This window comes from Lacerta agilis, chromosome 4, assembly GCF_009819535.1.
Source record: "Lacerta agilis isolate rLacAgi1 chromosome 4, rLacAgi1.pri, whole genome shotgun sequence".
NCBI lineage: Eukaryota > Metazoa > Chordata > Lepidosauria > Squamata > Lacertidae > Lacerta > Lacerta agilis.
Window position 1 is genome coordinate 56199101 of NC_046315.1, and position 16910 is coordinate 56216010.

The 16910-nt window shown below is 42.1% G+C and overlaps 1 protein-coding gene across 1 annotated transcript; it reads right to left on the reverse strand.

Annotated features, from left to right (window-relative positions):
• Nucleotides 1-4083: 4083 nt before the first annotated feature.
• ATP6AP2 (ATPase H+ transporting accessory protein 2) lies at nt 4084-16058 on the reverse strand. Its single transcript, XM_033147163.1, has 9 exons — nt 15910-16058; nt 10119-10249; nt 9583-9711; nt 9277-9372; nt 8964-9101; nt 8033-8086; nt 6713-6862; nt 5623-5739; nt 4084-4727 (listed from the first exon to the last, which is right to left on the reverse strand). Exons 1-9 carry the CDS (start codon nt 15953-15955, stop codon nt 4533-4535), a joined length of 1056 nt encoding a protein of 351 aa, XP_033003054.1. The 5' UTR covers nt 15956-16058; the 3' UTR covers nt 4084-4532.
• Between the last annotated feature and the right edge of the window lie 852 nt (nt 16059-16910).

Consider the following 16910-nt stretch of genomic DNA (forward strand, 5'->3'; position numbering starts at 1 on the left):
AAGAAATTACTTGTAAGATAGGAAAAAGTCCAGCAAATGGGGCCTTTTCACAGCAACTGAACCTGGTAAACTTGAAAGAATTTAAATTTTGAGTCTTGGACTTGCAGTAACCAAATTCCTGGGCAGGGGATCAGTAGCTTTGCAGGAACATGAAAACCATGGTGGGTTATTTCAGAAAAGCATTCAGATAAGCTGAATGCCTCTGGTGTAACTGCTGGCTTTTCTCAAGTGTAAAGTGGCTAGTAGAGGGTCTTGCTCTGTTTAGAAATTTAGGAATACATTTGAATGGCTGATACAGGACTTGCACGAGTTAGTATGTCAAACAGGAGGGCAGGAGTGAGTACCCTCTCCTAAACTGCCTGCATATAAAGGCAGAAGAACAGTAATATGAAGAAAAAGCAGGTGCTTAAGTAACAAGCCATTAGAATAACACAAATCTTGACAAGCACAAACATTTATTCCATATAAATTGGGGGGGGGGGAATTGTCCTCTAATGCACACATGATCCTTTTAGGGGAGAGAATGTGCTTCAATACCTGTTTCATTATCTGTTAGAGGGATGGGGTTTAGAAGGCTGATGATGGACTCTCAGAAATTCATGCAAATCCAAGGTTTGGTGACTTCAACATACATAACAATGAACTGCCACACTGATACAACTGTATAACATGGCATTATTTGTTAGGATCATGTCCTATTTGATATCTCAGGTAGGACTAGGTACAAAAATGGCCTTCTCTCAGCTGTCTTAGTAAAATCATCTGCGTTTTCAAAAGGCTTCTTCTGTATACTATCACAGCTATAAACCACAAAATCTAGTGGTCTACTCAGTGCCAGTAAAAAAGAATGGAATAGTTTGATAGTGATGAACTTGCCCAGTTTATTCCAGTGAATAACTTTGTCCGATTGTGAGTCAAAAGCCTTATGTTGTCCCACACTATGAATTACTGGAGCCCAGTTAATAAACACAAGCTCCAGAATCGAACAAAAACTTGAATCAGTTGATAAAGGGCACAAGCATGCTAATGGATTTAGATACAGTATGTCTAACTGGGTCGCATTGTGCAGTTTTCATTTTATAGGACTGATCAATCTTTTAGCTTCTATCAAGTAGTTTATGCACCTGGTAACCACTATAGCAGTTTTTTTTACACTGGAGCACAAGTTAGAAGGTAAAAATTTCATAAAGAATCTTTGTATATAAAGAATAAGTACTCTAAAGTACTAAAGCAGAAAACATTTATGTTTACTGCTAGAGATGGAAAGATTGCACTAAAACTGGAAGTAAGGTATTTTTCATATATAGTTTTTGCAATTATACATATAATTGCACCTCTAAAAAGCAGCTAGTTAATATAATCTGGGAACACACACCTATCATGTTTAACCTCAATTGGACTGGAAGAAACAGGCCACTTAAGACATTACAGTGTACATGTTGAAGACTCTGACCTGCCAGAGACTGGAAGAAGCTGCCATGAAGAAACCTGTTGCAAGATGTGACCAACACAGACTTTTTGTTGCTGAAATTCTTGAACAAACCATCAATATTTTCAACAGCAGCTCTGATAGTGAACCTAGTTGGTGCCAAAAATACAACTGCAGAAGAATCATTGGGGGGAAAGGGTAAAGCCGGGCAATGAAAAAGCATTTATAAGCAAGATTGACAGCACTCAGAAGATGATCTCATCCCAAAAGGAAAAGGGCTGTATCTTCTCAGTGCCCGGCTGGCCAAGGTGCTTGAGAAAAAAACTGGTAGAGGACAAAGTTAAGAAGAAGTTGGAAGAACTTGAAGCCAGTCACCAAAAAAAGAAGGTCATTAGTAGAGCTCTGCAGCTGGAAAAGGTGAAGCAACAACAATTAAAGACACTAAGGAAGGAAGGAAGAGGCTGAACAACAAAGGAAACAAAACTGGAGGCGGGGGGAGACCGCAGTTGGGGGAAAAGAGCCAGAAGTGTAAAGGTCACCTTTGCAAGGCGCTGCAGGCTTGGGAGCAGATGGAAGAACAGAACGCAGCTGGAGCAAAAGCTTGCTCAGCAAGTTGGAGAAGCATGGAGAAGAAATCTACTAATACAAACAAGCCATACACCCATAATATACACAACTTGACACTAGTGTAGTATTTGAGGTTGTGAAACGTCCTCAACTGGAATAAATCTTCCAACAGCAAGCCATGCTACTTCAAACACAACTGTCCTATAGTGTAGAACTCTCCACCACACCCAGGTGGCAAAACATGCTCCCAAGAGAGACCACCTTGATCTCGTGTATCTGGTGTTTTTGTGCATGACAATTTTTTGTCGCTTTTAAAAATACGTTACATTCTTATTTATATTAATTATATGTTTTTTCTTATTTGTGCTAATGAATGGTGTACTCTGCTGGCACCCTTTAAAAAAAAAAAAAAGCAAGCACTGCCACCACCACCAGCAGCAGAATAGCAGCGCAGCAGCTAGGACAACATTGACCACCTTTCTGCTCGGCTTTTGCTTTGCTCTCCCCTTCCTGCTGCCACCCAGGTATTTGTTTCACAGCTGATATATGGCTCCCAGGTGTGCAATTATAAAAACACTGCTTCTTTTGAAATTTTACAAACTAAATTTTATTGCTCTTTGCTGGGGATTTCATCCTGTGTGCCCAACGTAGCACTTCACCTGGTGGTCGGACAAATTCCAGTTAGGTCCCAGATATTAATTTTGAAGATCCATTATTGGTTAAAACTGATTTTCTTCCTGGTAGGTTCGGCACTCTTAACTTTAATAGTTAGATGCCAAACAAAATGGAAATCCTCACTGCGAGAGAAACTGAGAAGCCAAGGGTTCACACCTCAGGCTCTGATACCCTGTGGGTATGAGAAAACCAAATCCACAATTAAGCAACAAATCTTGGATGTTGAGTTGCAATGCATGAAATGACCAGGTATCCAGAAATTAAAGGCAATGGGAGGGGGTTTACTCCAGCGAGGTATTTATGCAAGCTAGAAAAACCCAAATTTAGATGATCGTTTACCCTTGCCAGGCTCAATGTCCTACCATCTGCATTACTGCAGGCTGATTTGAAGGTAAACCATATTCAGAGAGAATATTCCCATGTGGTTTGAAGGAAGTTGAAGCTTTTACTCATGTCCTACAATACTGTCATTATTATAGGGACATATGTTCTATATTTATCACTCCAATCATGCAGCGAATCCCAAGCAGATCTGATGACCACTACATGAAATATCTAATAGAGGAAAGTGGCTAAATTCTGTGCTGCTGCTATAAAATTAAGGAGACAAGCTCTGAATGAATTTAATGGCCAGTGTCTTACCACACTTAATTTAAATTGGCGGTTAAGGTTTTAACCTACATATTTCAATTGTTTTATATCTATATTATTTATTGTGTTCTAGCTTACAGAGTTTAAATTTATTTATATTTGCATGTTCTCTGTTGCTGTGTATAATGTCTGCACTTCTGGTCTGTGACTGTAATAAATCAATTTAAAGTTGCTCTCCTTGAAAGGAGGACCAACCCAAAAGATCCCGGACCCTCTCCCCACTGATTTATAGCCAGTAGGTTAGCCCCCACCAGGGGCAGCCACAAAAAAATCACACCTCTCCACTCTCTCTTGCACTGGTTAACTCAGGAGGTTAAGAGGGATAAAAAGCACCAGGCCAATGGGAACTTTTTTTGGGGGGGGGTTAGGAAGAAGGGTGGCAGTCTGGAGTTTTCATATTCATCTACTAGATAGTGAATGGCAGCATTGTTTTATTGTTTGCATATTGCTTATGTTTCTACTGTTTTGTGTTGGGCTGTGTTGTTTTTGTTCCCAATATGAACATGTATAGGCTGCATTTACATATTTGCATTTGCGCTATACCAACCACTATATCAACCTCTGACACAATCAGTGCATTTAATTACAAGATCCTGCAAATTCTAATGTTTTCTGCTATAGTCACATGTATTTTCTTCCTTCTTCAAACTTCTGTACATTTTTTTAAAAATGTTCAATCTGAACAAAATTTGTAGGGTGGCTTACAAGTGTGTACACACAAAGCAGGAGCTGCAGTATAGAAGTTCCACTGTAAAACGGACTAGATTTCTAAAGACAGCAATTTAAAGTATTTACATTCACAACATATTTAATTCATAACCTACAACAGAGTCTCAAGGTAACATCCTAAATCACCAGTGCAAAGAATTTAAACAAAGCAACTTACTAGTTATGTTCAGTGCAGTCATTTCACACATTTAGTCACAACAGTACAGAGGAGCATATTTAGAACTCAATGCATATTGCACAGCCACAAAATCATTTTCACAGAGTGTCAATAGGCAATTGCTCATGATTTAACAGCAGTGTGCAGCTTCAGCTCTGCAAGCCGACTATGCCCACTGCTAAACTTTTAAATCTATCCTAAAGGAAAACAGAAGGGGATACTCCACAGAAATAGTTGCACTGTTGAAGAAAACCAAGGGAGTCCATATTGAACTGGGCCAAAGCCCTAGAAAAGCATTACTCCTTTAAAACCTGACTCTAAACCTTAATCCATCCTAATCTTCTGGTTGGTCATCCTATAAATGATGCTGTCGTAGCCTGGATCCATATTCCAGAGGTTGTAGGAGATGACTATCACAGCTATAGCAAGGACTATCATCATCCAGAAGACTATGTTGAAGATCACAGCATAGTTAAAGTTGTATTCATATCCTAAATTATATGGATTTTCATCTTTGGGCTATGAAAAGAGAAAAAAAGTATTGTTAAAAAATGAGAGAGGAGTGGTAATCCAACACCATACTACTTTTTAACTGCAATTTGAAGAAGTCTGTAGGAGGCTTCTGAGAGTCCTTGACAGTGGACCAGGGACACTTGCCTAGTGTAAAATCCCAACAAAAAAGCCTCTTCCACTTAGCAATGGACAACATAACAGCTCTGGAAGTTTATACAGTACATGGTTCACTAGTATTAGGCTTGTGGCTGTCTTTAAAATAGAAAGCATGTGAGTAATTTGGAAATACAATGGCAACATTTCAGAGTCAAAACTGGACCAAAAGTATTTCTCCTTTTTTGTCAAAGTTTAGATCACTCTTTCTCAAACTTGGATCTCCAGCTGTTGTTGGACAGCAACTCCCATCATCCCTGACTACTGGTCCTGCTAGCTAGGGATGTTGGGAGTTGTAGTCCAACAACAGTTGGAGACCCAAGTTTGACAAACACAGGTCTAGATGTAGACAGTCGGCTCATGTTTTTCACATTCTGAAGGCCACTTCAGAAAAGCAAGCAAGTCATGTCCATTTACAATAGTATAAAACCTACCATGTTCACAGTTGTGCAGTGTTATGCTATAAAAGTGATATGGTAGTCTCTTGGGCAAGTTGCTCATTCTTTATATTAGCTTAAGGCCGAGACATTTTCAAATGTCTTTAAAATGACTACAGTTTAGTTCTTAGAATTATGTACTGTACAGTAGAGATAACAGAGAACAAGGCATAGTGCAGGCAGCTTATAACTGATAGGCTGCATTCTAAGTGATTTGCTTAGAGCTCCAGTAAAATTTATGAGATTCCCAAGAAACTATTCAGGATTGAGCTATTGCATTCTCTTAGGAATCTATTAAGCATTTGTACAACCTGTGTAGACTGCAGAATGGATCGTGACTTCCTCACAAAGGGCGTGTCAAATGTCTTCACAGTCACCACCTCAACCACTGCATTCCCACCATAGAGGTTGTACATCTCGTCTGCAAACTGAAAACATGTTTTAAAGACAGAAGTCACCATCAGAGTTAGATGCACAGTTCATGAGGCAGGAGGGGTACCATTTTAATAGCCACCGAACAGTATGAAGCATAGACCTCTTAGGTTGCTTCTAGATTTAACTTAGTCACTTAAAGTAGAATGGTCTACTACCAGAAATTTATCATTAATTATATTAAACTACAAGGCCAAAGCTGCTATCCTGAAACTATTTACTGGCAAGTATCCAATAATTATTACTGGAAATATTCAGGCATTGTCTTTCGAGATGCTATACCCAGGCCAATGGATTTTTTTCAATTCACCAACTGGAGGACCAGATAGTAACTTACGCATGTGGATACATAAAAGATTCTGGCATCACTTGGATATCTGATTTTGGAACATTTCAGTGGTATTTTTCCGGTAGGCTGAATATGCTTCCAATAGGAGCATTCCTAAAGGGTTTCTCTGGATTACAGTCCTAGTTCCATTTTCAAAATTGCTCGTTTCAAAGCACTCTCTAGTGCAATGTTTTAGCATTATTTCTTGCCAGATTTCTGGAATGGCTCTTGGTATTTCTATGTTATGGTGTGGCCAGCTACTCAGAAGAGGAAGGAAAAGCTTATAATAACCCGATGTAACACCTGATGCCTACCTTTGCTAATTTGCAAGGAATCCCTTGAACAGATTGCTTTGTCAACAGTTAACCTAATTTTCCAGTACCACTTATTTCTCCTCTAGTCATTTCCAAATGCATAAGACTGACCAGGGCTACAGATTTTGATCTGGCCATCAACTGTCCATTCATCCAAGACACTTTCATTTTTAAAAATCAAATGGGTCAGCAGTGATGTACTGCAAAATGCTTTTTTCAAAGCAGAAGCACTGTGCTAGTTTGCAGATAAAAGCAGCAGGTGTTCTTTGGGCTTATGCTAGCATATTTGGTATTAAATATATAAAATAGGGTCTCTGCTCATGTTACCTTTTGTAAGGAGTCTGCAAGAATCTGAGAGGCATCCTTGAATTGTTGTGAATCTTCCCCATAACGTTTGCCAATTTCTTCCAACCCAGAGAGCTCTAGAGAATATAGATCTGGTGAATGATCTTTGGCCAGATGCTTGTGCCTGGATAGCTTTTGAAGAAGTGGAGGGTGGCGACATAAAAAAGAAGAAGAAATCCAAAGTGAAAAGTGGGTATTTTGCATTATCAATGGTTGCATGTTTATACCACCCTACTTTATTTATCTTCACAATTTATATCTCACTTAATACCATACTTTCCAAGCATGTAATGTAAAGCTAAAAAGATGCAATACATATGAAGTTAGTTAACGCTAACCATAAAATCAGAAAACATGCTTAAAATGCCTGCTGAAATATAAAGATCTTCACGAGGCACTGCATTATTTGATTGGCATGTCGCTTTTGCACACACATTAATGATGCTCAAAGCGGCTTACAACAGAAAACAGGAATGCATTTCAAAACCAAACACTGCTAAAACAATTTCATAATAAGAAAATAAAAAACACAGTATCATATATAATATACAGAAAACAACATTTCAGGACTATAAATATAACTAATTACAGTAACAAAAGTACACCTCATGGCGGCAGCAAAAATAACAAGGGAGCTTAACAGTTACAATTTTGTCCTAGAAACACTCTTCCCATGATGTTGCTCACAGCCCCTCCCCTGCATCAACTTGCAAGGCTTCTAAAGGCAAGGGGTGCAGCAGCTGGCAACACCCTTCCCAGCTGAACAGGAAAGGGGCTAAGGAAGGAGTTCCACAGCATTGGGCCAACATTACTAATGCATTGCTCCAGGTAGATGCAAGACCTGTGTTCAAACCATGCGAGGAATACTAACAGTGACTCCCCTAAAGACCTTTGTGAATGGGCAAAAAAAGAAAATACCCTGGCCCCAAGTTGTCATACGCCTTGTAAGTTAATACAAGAATCCTTGAACTTTACCAGTAGGAAATGGGCAGCTAGTGCAATCTTTTAAGGACCAGATCTATGGGCTAGCAATAGTGTATCCCCACAGACAAGGAACCCTGACCAGGATCTCTCTTCTATTCTGCTAATTTGTTGGGAAGGACTGCTTCCTCTGCAATTGCATACATTTCTTCTCAGTTTAAGAATTCCTCAGCCAGCTGAAGAGTCCATGACTGGAAAAGTTATATGGTGGCAGCTCTCACTGTGGCTGGGGCAAAACGGAAGATTATTTGCCTAAGTTCTGATAACAGGTCAACAGCTACCAACCCCATGGCAGAATTAAGTATTTGTTTAGTTGCTTACCAAGCTTGTGATATCATGCAAAACTTGCAATTCTGACAGGAAGAGCAGGTCAACCTAAGGAAACAATAATCTTAAGTTTCTTTGAACAGGATCTGAATATGTTGCATCTATGCTGAAGAGTTCTAATTCAGAAGTTACACTATTAGCAGGGATGGCAGAAGTCAGGATCACTTGCATATTTCTGCTTACTGATTATTACTATTTATTATATTTATTTAGGCACTAAATGTACAAGCGTGGCAAATTAACCTCGGCCATGCTCAGACAAGGCTCAAAAATCAGTGTGGAGCACACAGACAGAACTGCAGACTTGTGCATTAGTGCTTTGTGCCCCACCCCAAATCTGCTCCAAAGAGCTTGGGGGCCCTTCAGAACTGTGGGAGGAGATGCAGATTGATGTCAATGGAAAGGGAAGGGGATCATCTTCACCCACCTTCTGTCTTGGAAGCCTCTGCTGGATCAATGAGCCTTCTGTCACTGAAAGGATGTAATTAGGTACATCCCTATGCATTAGGTGGTAAGCAGAGGAATTAGCTATCCATTTATCATCATGCAGCTAGACACAGTACAGTTGTACCTTGGATCTCAAACGCTTTGGCTCCCGAAGAAATCGACTCATGAACAACTGAAACCCAGAACTGAGTGTTCCAGTTTTCGAATTTTCGGAAGCCAAACGTCCGGTGCGGCTTCCGGTTGGCTGAAGGTGCTTTGGTTTCTGAACATTTTGGAAGTCGAACGGACTTCCGGAATGGATTCCGTTCGACTTCCAAGATACAACTGTACATATATGTGCTTAAAGTTGCATTAAGCAAATAACAAACATATGCACCACCACCATCCCCCTGGAAAACCAGGTTGTGTTCCATAAATTTGGAAGAGTGGCATAATATAAAATGGAAAAAGTTGTGTCTAATGTCTAGCCATGCCTTACCTCATTGTTTCTGCTCAGTGAGTTGAGCGGAAGGGAAGCTAGGATGGAATTTTCCTGGAACAATCTGTTCCGAAGCTGCCGCAGCGTGACAGAAAGATCCTCGAACACAGAGTTGGCCTTTCCCACCATGTACACTCTCTGAAAGAACGACCATCGTGCATTATGAGGGTAAAACAACATTCACCTGAGAAAAGGACGTTTCTTGAACACAACTGTTTTCCCAAAATAAAAACTTTTTACACAAGGTTATACTTAGAAGCATGAGTATGGTGTTATTAATTTCAGGGGTTTTCAGAAAGAGACAGGCACTTACCTCTTCGCTAGGAGCTAGCTGTACCACGACAGGGGTTTCTTCAGAAAATAAGGTGTGGATTGTATTCGCAACACCATCCAAGCTAAAAGGAACGGCCTAGGGCAATACAGAAAGGACTAATAAACAATGTCTGGTTGCGGCATATGGAAAATTGCAAGGAGGGTAACTAACCCCAGCGGAAATATATACAGAACAAAACACTGGAAAAGCAGGGGTTTGTTAACAAGGACCCTCTCCCCTCCAAATATAGTCAGGTCTCTAGGTCTACCACTATAAGCATTTGAATCTACACATGACAGTACTTACATTCTCAACTGGGTAAGATATGCTGTTTTTAGGCAACGTTAGTTTGTCTATCCCTGTCACTGTGACTAGAACTGTAGCTCGAGGACGCCGGAAGAGATCTCCAACTGCCAGCCCTGGCCAAGAGAGATCCTGTAAAAATTCAGATTTATTTATTTTTTTAAAGGAATGTTTTAGCTTTTAAAAAATACAGCAGCAGCAACAACAAAACAAGAAACACTGAGTTAGGGTCACATGAAAAATTATTCCCAATCAATGTGGGGTGTAGGGAAGAAGGCAGTCATTAAAGCATGAAGGGTTTATGCCACTTGGGATATTTAAATATGAAAAGCCACATGTGTATTATTGAAATAATGGGTAACTAGCCACCACTATATACACCCAATATAAAGCAAAGCCTACAGAAAGGTAGATTATGCTCTTGCCCATGATTCCTAAAGAGTGCTGAGAAACAAGGGACTGCACAGGCTAGGCCTATTTCAACGATTTTCAAAAGCAATGAACAACGTGACTGAACAGAGACATAGTGAGTTGCATACTTCCTCAATAGAGAAGCCCATGGAAAGCGCTGCCACATCTGGAATTCGCTCGCCGGGTATTGGCCAACTTCCTTCACGGAAAACAATGGATTCAGGATATCTTAATACACTGAACTCATTGGCAGAAATACCTGAAAAAGGAAGGTAGGGCTGGTAAAAAAACACACCACATCCTTAAACAGCATCTCAGCTTTTTTGGAAAGCCTTTGCTTGAGTACACAAGCAGAATGAGGCAGCAGAATGGGCCACACCACTTTAGACTACAGGTGTCAGCTACTACCAGGCCCAAACAGGGGGGGGGTCATATGGGCCACTTGGCCTGGGCCTCCGATTCCAAAGGGGGCCTCGGTCAGCATATTCACAATCGCTCACCATTATTTAAATGTAAATACTTAAAATAATCCTTTTCACTATGTATTTTTAAAAAGCACTATTGTATATCTATATTTTCCATTTTGTCTTTATATGCAGATACAGTTCAAGCCTTGAAATCCCCAGGGTAAAAAAGGGGGGGGCACATTATGTACCTGGCCCGGGCCTCTGACTGGCTCTGCAAGGGCCTGGCTACTACTGTTGAATGCTTCCCCCCAGGTAAAATAAAACTGTTTGCAAATAGAAAGAACACTCACAGGGAAAATATGCCATTCCACGTCCTTGCCCAGCTGTGCTTTTATCACACAGGGAATGCTTTTTGTGTTTGAGAGGAGCACTGAAAGTGGGTTCCTTCACATGAACGTCATTCTACCATGTCATTCCAATTCCCACAACACACAGCCTTTGATTACATTAAATCCTTTTCGAAACTGCAGCTAATGTTTTTCAGTTTATTTCTCTACTAAACTATTGGACACTCCTGAAGAAAAGATTGTGAAGGTAAAGGTAAAGGGACCCCTGACCATTAGGTCCAGTCGTGTCCGACTCTGGGGTTGCGGCGCTCATCTCGTGTTACTGGCCGAGGGAGCCGACGTACAGCTTCTGGGTCATGTGGCCAGCATGACAAAGCCGCTTCTGGAGAACCAGAGCAGCGCACGGAAACGCCGTTTACCTTCCCGCCAGAGCGGTACCTATTTATCTACTTGCACTTTGATGTGCTTTCGAACTGCTAGGTGGGCAGGAGCAGGGAACGAGCAATGGGTGCTCACCTTCTAATCAGCAAGCCCTAGGCTCTGTGGTTTGACCCACAGCACGACCTGCGTCCCTTTGTGATAGTAGGAAACAGCCAATATGGTGTACTAAATAAGGTAAAGGTAAAGAACCCCTGGATGGCTCATCTCACTTTCAGGCTGAAGGAGCCGGCGTTTGTCCACTGAGCTTTCTGGGTCATGTGGTCAGCATGACTAAACCGCTTCTGGCACAATGGAACACCGTGACAGAAACCAGAGCGAACGGAAACATACTAAATATGCAGGCGTGGCTATGTACCTAATTATCATAAACAGAAGTCTTGTTCCCCAGGCTATTTCTTACAAAGGTAAGCAATAAGAGTACCCCTATATGCAGTACCCAACACAGGGGCTGCAGGGAGGCCTTGGTACAATCACTAAATGCAACTGATACACATACTCGGAGGGGGGGATGTGAGTCAAAGGAAATGCTGTCCCCACTTTCCATCACAGGATCTCTAATATCATAGCCTACATCCCTACTCAGCTGTTTCCTTTTCTGGAGAGTTACCCTGAGAAGTGAAGGGGTAATTGGTTAGCAGCTCAATCCTTACTCAAAATCTATTGCTGCAAATGCCACTTTAGGAGAGGGTGGATAGCTCAATGGTAGAGCTCATCTCTGAATGCAGATGTTTTCTTGTCCAATCCCCTGGCATCTCCAGTGAAAAAGATCTCAGGTACTGGGTCTGCAAAAGATCCAGAGTGCTTCTGCCACCAGGGGTAGACAATACTGGGCTGGATGGACCAAGTGTAAGGCTTTCTATGTTTGTCTGCATTGTGTTAGCCTCCACGTTAGCCAACTACAGGGTTAAGTTGCACCTCTCAGAAAGCAAGATTTGGCTGGAAGCTTCCAGTTGCTTATCCTAATCCTACGTGTTCCAGAGGCAGAATGAGGCTCCACAAAAGGAAGCAGAAAAACTGATGCCACACAAAAGCCTCCAACAGGTATAACGCTTCAGCTACAATATTTTTCTTCCTTTATTCTGACCACATCAACCTTGGAGTTAGGTCTAAACCACATTCAACTTTTAACGAAAATACAGGAGGTATTGACAGTAAACATGTGTCATCTTATAACACTAGCTTCCAACAACAGCACTGTATCTGTAAATATTATCTACCCATCAGGTCATTTAAATAAAGGGCAAAGGAGGAGTTCAATACTAGGTTTTTTTAAAAAAAATCCTGGCGTCTATAAATCAGAGAAAATATAATCATTCGCAGAGAACTTGCGAGATTCAGAAATACAGTATTTTCACTATGGGGCTAGACATTCCGTTATTGCACCCATAACCTAGGTTTAAGGTGCCATTTAGCTCCTAGCTTTCATATCTCAGTTTCTAACACTGCTCATGTGCTTTTACTTGAAAATCATTGCAAGCACTTTTATTTAAGAAGAAGGTGCCACTGTACTTTTAACTCCCTTGTTCCAATCATGCACACAGGATTAACACACACAACAGTTGATCTACAGTGAAAATTAGAACCTACACATTTGAGAGCTGAAACTATTTCATTTCAGCCATGGCCTGTCAAGAATGGGGGATATAAATCCTGGAGTTTTCAGACATTTAGACACATATTATCACTTTGCCTTGTATGTGCAATAGTTATACATACATACATATATATTCCAAATAAATGAAGCTAATTAGCATACATTTTGTGAGTTGTTCCTTTAAAGCAGTGGTTTTTAACCAGTGTTCTGTGGCACCCTGGGGTGCCTTGAATGATAGTCAGGGGTGCCGCTGGCAACACCGGCCTCTATCTCACTTTCCTTCCCTCTCTTCTTCTGATGCCCTTTTGTGTCTCTGCCTCCCAAAGGCTTGTACAGCTGTTTGTTGCAGCAGCCCTGGCTACAAGCTCCCCAGGCAAATGGTGTCTCTTGGGCTGGCCAGGGTGTGCTTTCCAGGCCCCTGTGGGGCAGTGTGAGGAGGCACCTCTCTTTGGGGTGGGGCAGCTCAGAGACCAGGGGCAGCAGATGCGGGCGCCCAGAGGACTCCCAAGGAAAGGGGAGAGGAGTCTGAGGGAACACTCCACAAGGGAGTGTTTAAAAAAGGGTGAGAGGCTGCCAGCTCTGCAGGCAAGGGGTGACATAACTGGGCTCCTGAGTCCCACAGGGGTGCCACAGAAAGAATGTAGTTGGTCAAGGGAGCCGATGACTCAAAAAGGTTGAAAACCTCTGCTTTAAAGCATTACACTCAACCCTATATGTAAGGTTTTGCTCAATTTGTATTTTTGTGTGAAGAAGGATTGAGGATAGAAGGTGGTAGCCCAGGGATGGGGAACCTGTGGTCCTTCAGATGTTGAACTCAGTTCCTATCAATTCCTTGTACCCAAATCTGGACCCACTGCCATTACGTGACAGCACTGGGCCCAATCCAGGCCTGATGGCTATGCCACCTCCAAAGTGGTATAGTAGTCTGCTTGTGCCCTACTTTCTGCCCTGGCTGCTGTGCATGACAGGCCTGTGAATACAGCAGTAGCCCCACTGCTCCGTAAAGCACCAGTGCTGGGTGGAGACTTAGGACTGCAGCCTAAGATATTTTCTGATGACAACAAGTGTCAAAATTTTGGATGGCTATTAATACTTTGCCAAAATCTTATATGGGCAGAATCCGGAAACATGGGCTTGCTACAGTACACTCATATCAGCACCGCCCATTACAAGATAATTACACTTGAATAGTCAATGGAAAATCATTAATTCAGATTTCCCAGCCACTTAATTTGAGACAAACCATCTAAGCAATTTACTAGGAGAAAACAGGTAAATGGCCCTGCTTTCTACTACATCATTAGGATCAATTTTAGTTCAAGCAGCAAGTACTTAAAGCAGCTACTGGCTAGCAACACATCAGCTGACCATGGAGTAGGAAGGCTTCCCTCACATGCTTTTTTAGTCTCGACGTTCCTTCCCCAGACAAGAAGGCTAGTCTAAAGTGACACTGAATTCCGACAAAACCAACAGCAGCTGGAAGCTGTGGAAGAAATAACCAGGCTGATGCTGAAAGTACAGGAATAAACTGACCAAAGATCCTTGGCTTCTCCCAACAAGACAAACAATTGAGTATCAGGTCACAAGATATCAGCCATGTCTCAAACTAGGCAAAGAAACTGGACTTCCTCAAGCTAGCCATGACTCGAACTAACAGCACAAATGCCTCTGAATATACACATACTAAAATGCCCCACATTAACACAAGCAGAACTACAAAGACTAACTGTAGTAACAACGAGAGTGTTTCTCGGTTCAATCCTTTTACATGGTTTGGTATGTTTTGTGGTATTTTATGCATTGTGATTTGCTGTTATTTTTTATTGATTATAGATTGGTAATTCTTTATTGTAGTTGATAAGTGTAAACTGTTTAATTATTATTTGCTGATGTTTAATTTGACTGTTTACTGGATTCTGATGGATTGCTGAATATTACTTGCTTTGTTTGAAATGAGTTGTCTATTTTAAAGTTACTGCAACTTTTTATATTGGATCAGATTACTATTAATGTTTGATGTTTTTATATGTGTTGGAAGCCGCTCTGAGTGGCTGGGGCAACCCAGCCAAGATGAGGATATAAACAAAATATTTATTATTATTATTATTATTATTAATAATAATAATAATAATAATAAAGGGAGCTGCCAAGGGTTTCATTCTGTCCCCATTCCTTTTTTATACAGAGACCAAACCATATACAAAACAGATGAGCATAATGACCTCCAGGCATTAAAAAAAAAATGAAAATCAGCAGACAAACTGCCAGTTTGGGTGGAGGAATTGAGTGGGGAAATATATGAAGAATCAGAAACCGGGATGGCTTCTGGAAAACAGGGACACTTGGAGGGTCTGGTATACTGGATAAGCCATAGGGAGTAAGGTTTTGATTGCACAGGTAACAGGCACAAAATATAAAAAGCTAAGGTAGCCTTGTTGGTCCATAAGAAAAATACCACTTCTGAATGTTAAGAGTGCCGGACCTGGGAGCCCAGGGTTCAAATCTCCACTAGGCCATGAAAGCTCACTAGGTGACCTTGGGCCAGTCATTGCCTCTCAGCCTAAACTACCTCACAGGGTTGTTCTGAGGACAAAAGTGTGGGGAGGGAAATCATGCACACCACCTTGAGCTCCTTGGAGAAATGGTGGGATACAAATGTAATCAATAAAAAAATAAAGGGAGGTTTGTTGGGCCTCCCACTACTAGCCAGTAAGGATGCTGCTCCCCCCCCCAAAAAATGCTTGCTTTCCTCTTTCCTCCTCATTTCCCACCTCCACCTTTTGTACAATGTCTACGAGACTGTGAGCAGGGACTGTCTTTATCTTTAACAGAACTACAGCAGGGAAAGGTGGAGCATTTTATAAGCGTTTGATGATGATGATGGTGATGATGATGATAGAAGTAGTAAAAACCCACGGCCACTACAGTTCCACGAACACGACCCAGCCCTGATTCTCCCTCTTGATAGGGAGTCTATCCTGCCACGACGACCCCCAACACGCAGGTGCCCTTATCTCTGTCGCAGAGACCACCCTTCAGATCCGGGCTGCATCGGACCCCGCCCCGGGGACCCCCTTTCTCCGAGCCTCTCCACGCCCCCCCCCCCATGCAGAGCCGCCCAGAGCCTCACCTGTCACAAGGGCTGACACCAGCCAAAGAGCCAACGGGACCCCCATCACTGCTGCTCTCTCCGCCGCGTTCCAGAGAAAAGCAGAAGAGGAAGTATGAACCAGCCGGTCTCGCAACCCGACTATGTCCCGCCTCCAACTCTAATTGACAAGGTCTCCGACCGCTCAGATGGGGGGGAGGAGTAGGCTCATAGGGAAGAAGGCGTAACCACATTCTGAGTGGCAAGGCCATGCGCCCAATAAGAACATGAGAGGAAAAAACCCACCCACCCACCCCACTGCCGTCGAATCTACTTCAGTGCACTCAACGAGCTTCAGCTTGAGCGACAGCGATATTAGCCATTCAGAGGATCTCCAGCAGCTCCGTGAAGCTATAGAGGTGTAACTTAACGGGGGGAGGTGGGAGAAACCAACTAGTGTATCCGCGAAATGATGGGCATGCGCAGGAGGGTAAGAATGCCAATAGCAGGAGGCGGGGCCAGCCCAATATAGCGACGGGAAGGTTAACCACTTAGGACCCGAAGGATTCGTCTCATCCCGTGACACTGATGCAGGAGGCTTCTCTTGCGGAATGGATGTCTTTCGGTCAGATTGACAAACCCACTGACCAATAGAAGGATCCACGGAGTTCTAATCCAATTATAGAGTTATAGATATTGAAAAGGGCGGGGTTTTTTTTGCTCAATTTGCCATAATTGCATAGTGGGTTGTTTTACTCCCCTGCCCTTCAGCAGGTGGTGTCTAGATAGACCTCGCTTCTTTTCCAAATTCCCTCTTTTACAACACGAGCCCACTCTCTTGATCTGGTTGCGCGACTCTTTGAATTCTGGCCACAGTGCAGGATTCAGCAGCTTTGTTCTGTTATCCCAGCTGGTGAAGGAATTGAACATTAATAGGAATCAATTAGTTTCTTTATAGATGAGCATGTAAAACAAAAATAAATGGCTTTCATAGTACTTCTGTGGCACATCATAATCTGCGATGCATTAATTAGTGGGATATA

Bases quoted from the DNA above. Each gene is read 5' to 3' on its own strand.
- ATP6AP2 (XM_033147163.1), bottom strand. From the start codon at position 15,955: ATGGGGGTCCCGTTGGCTCTTTGGCTGGTGTCAGCCCTTGTGACAG. The intron at 9,102-9,276 runs GTAAGTGCCTGT...TCGTTCTTTCAG, and splicing joins AGCTAGCTCCTAGCGAAGAG to AGAGTGTACATGGTGGGAAA. The intron at 5,740-6,712 runs GTAACATGAGCA...ACATGTTTTCAG, and splicing joins TTGCAGACTCCTTACAAAAG to TTTGCAGACGAGATGTACAA.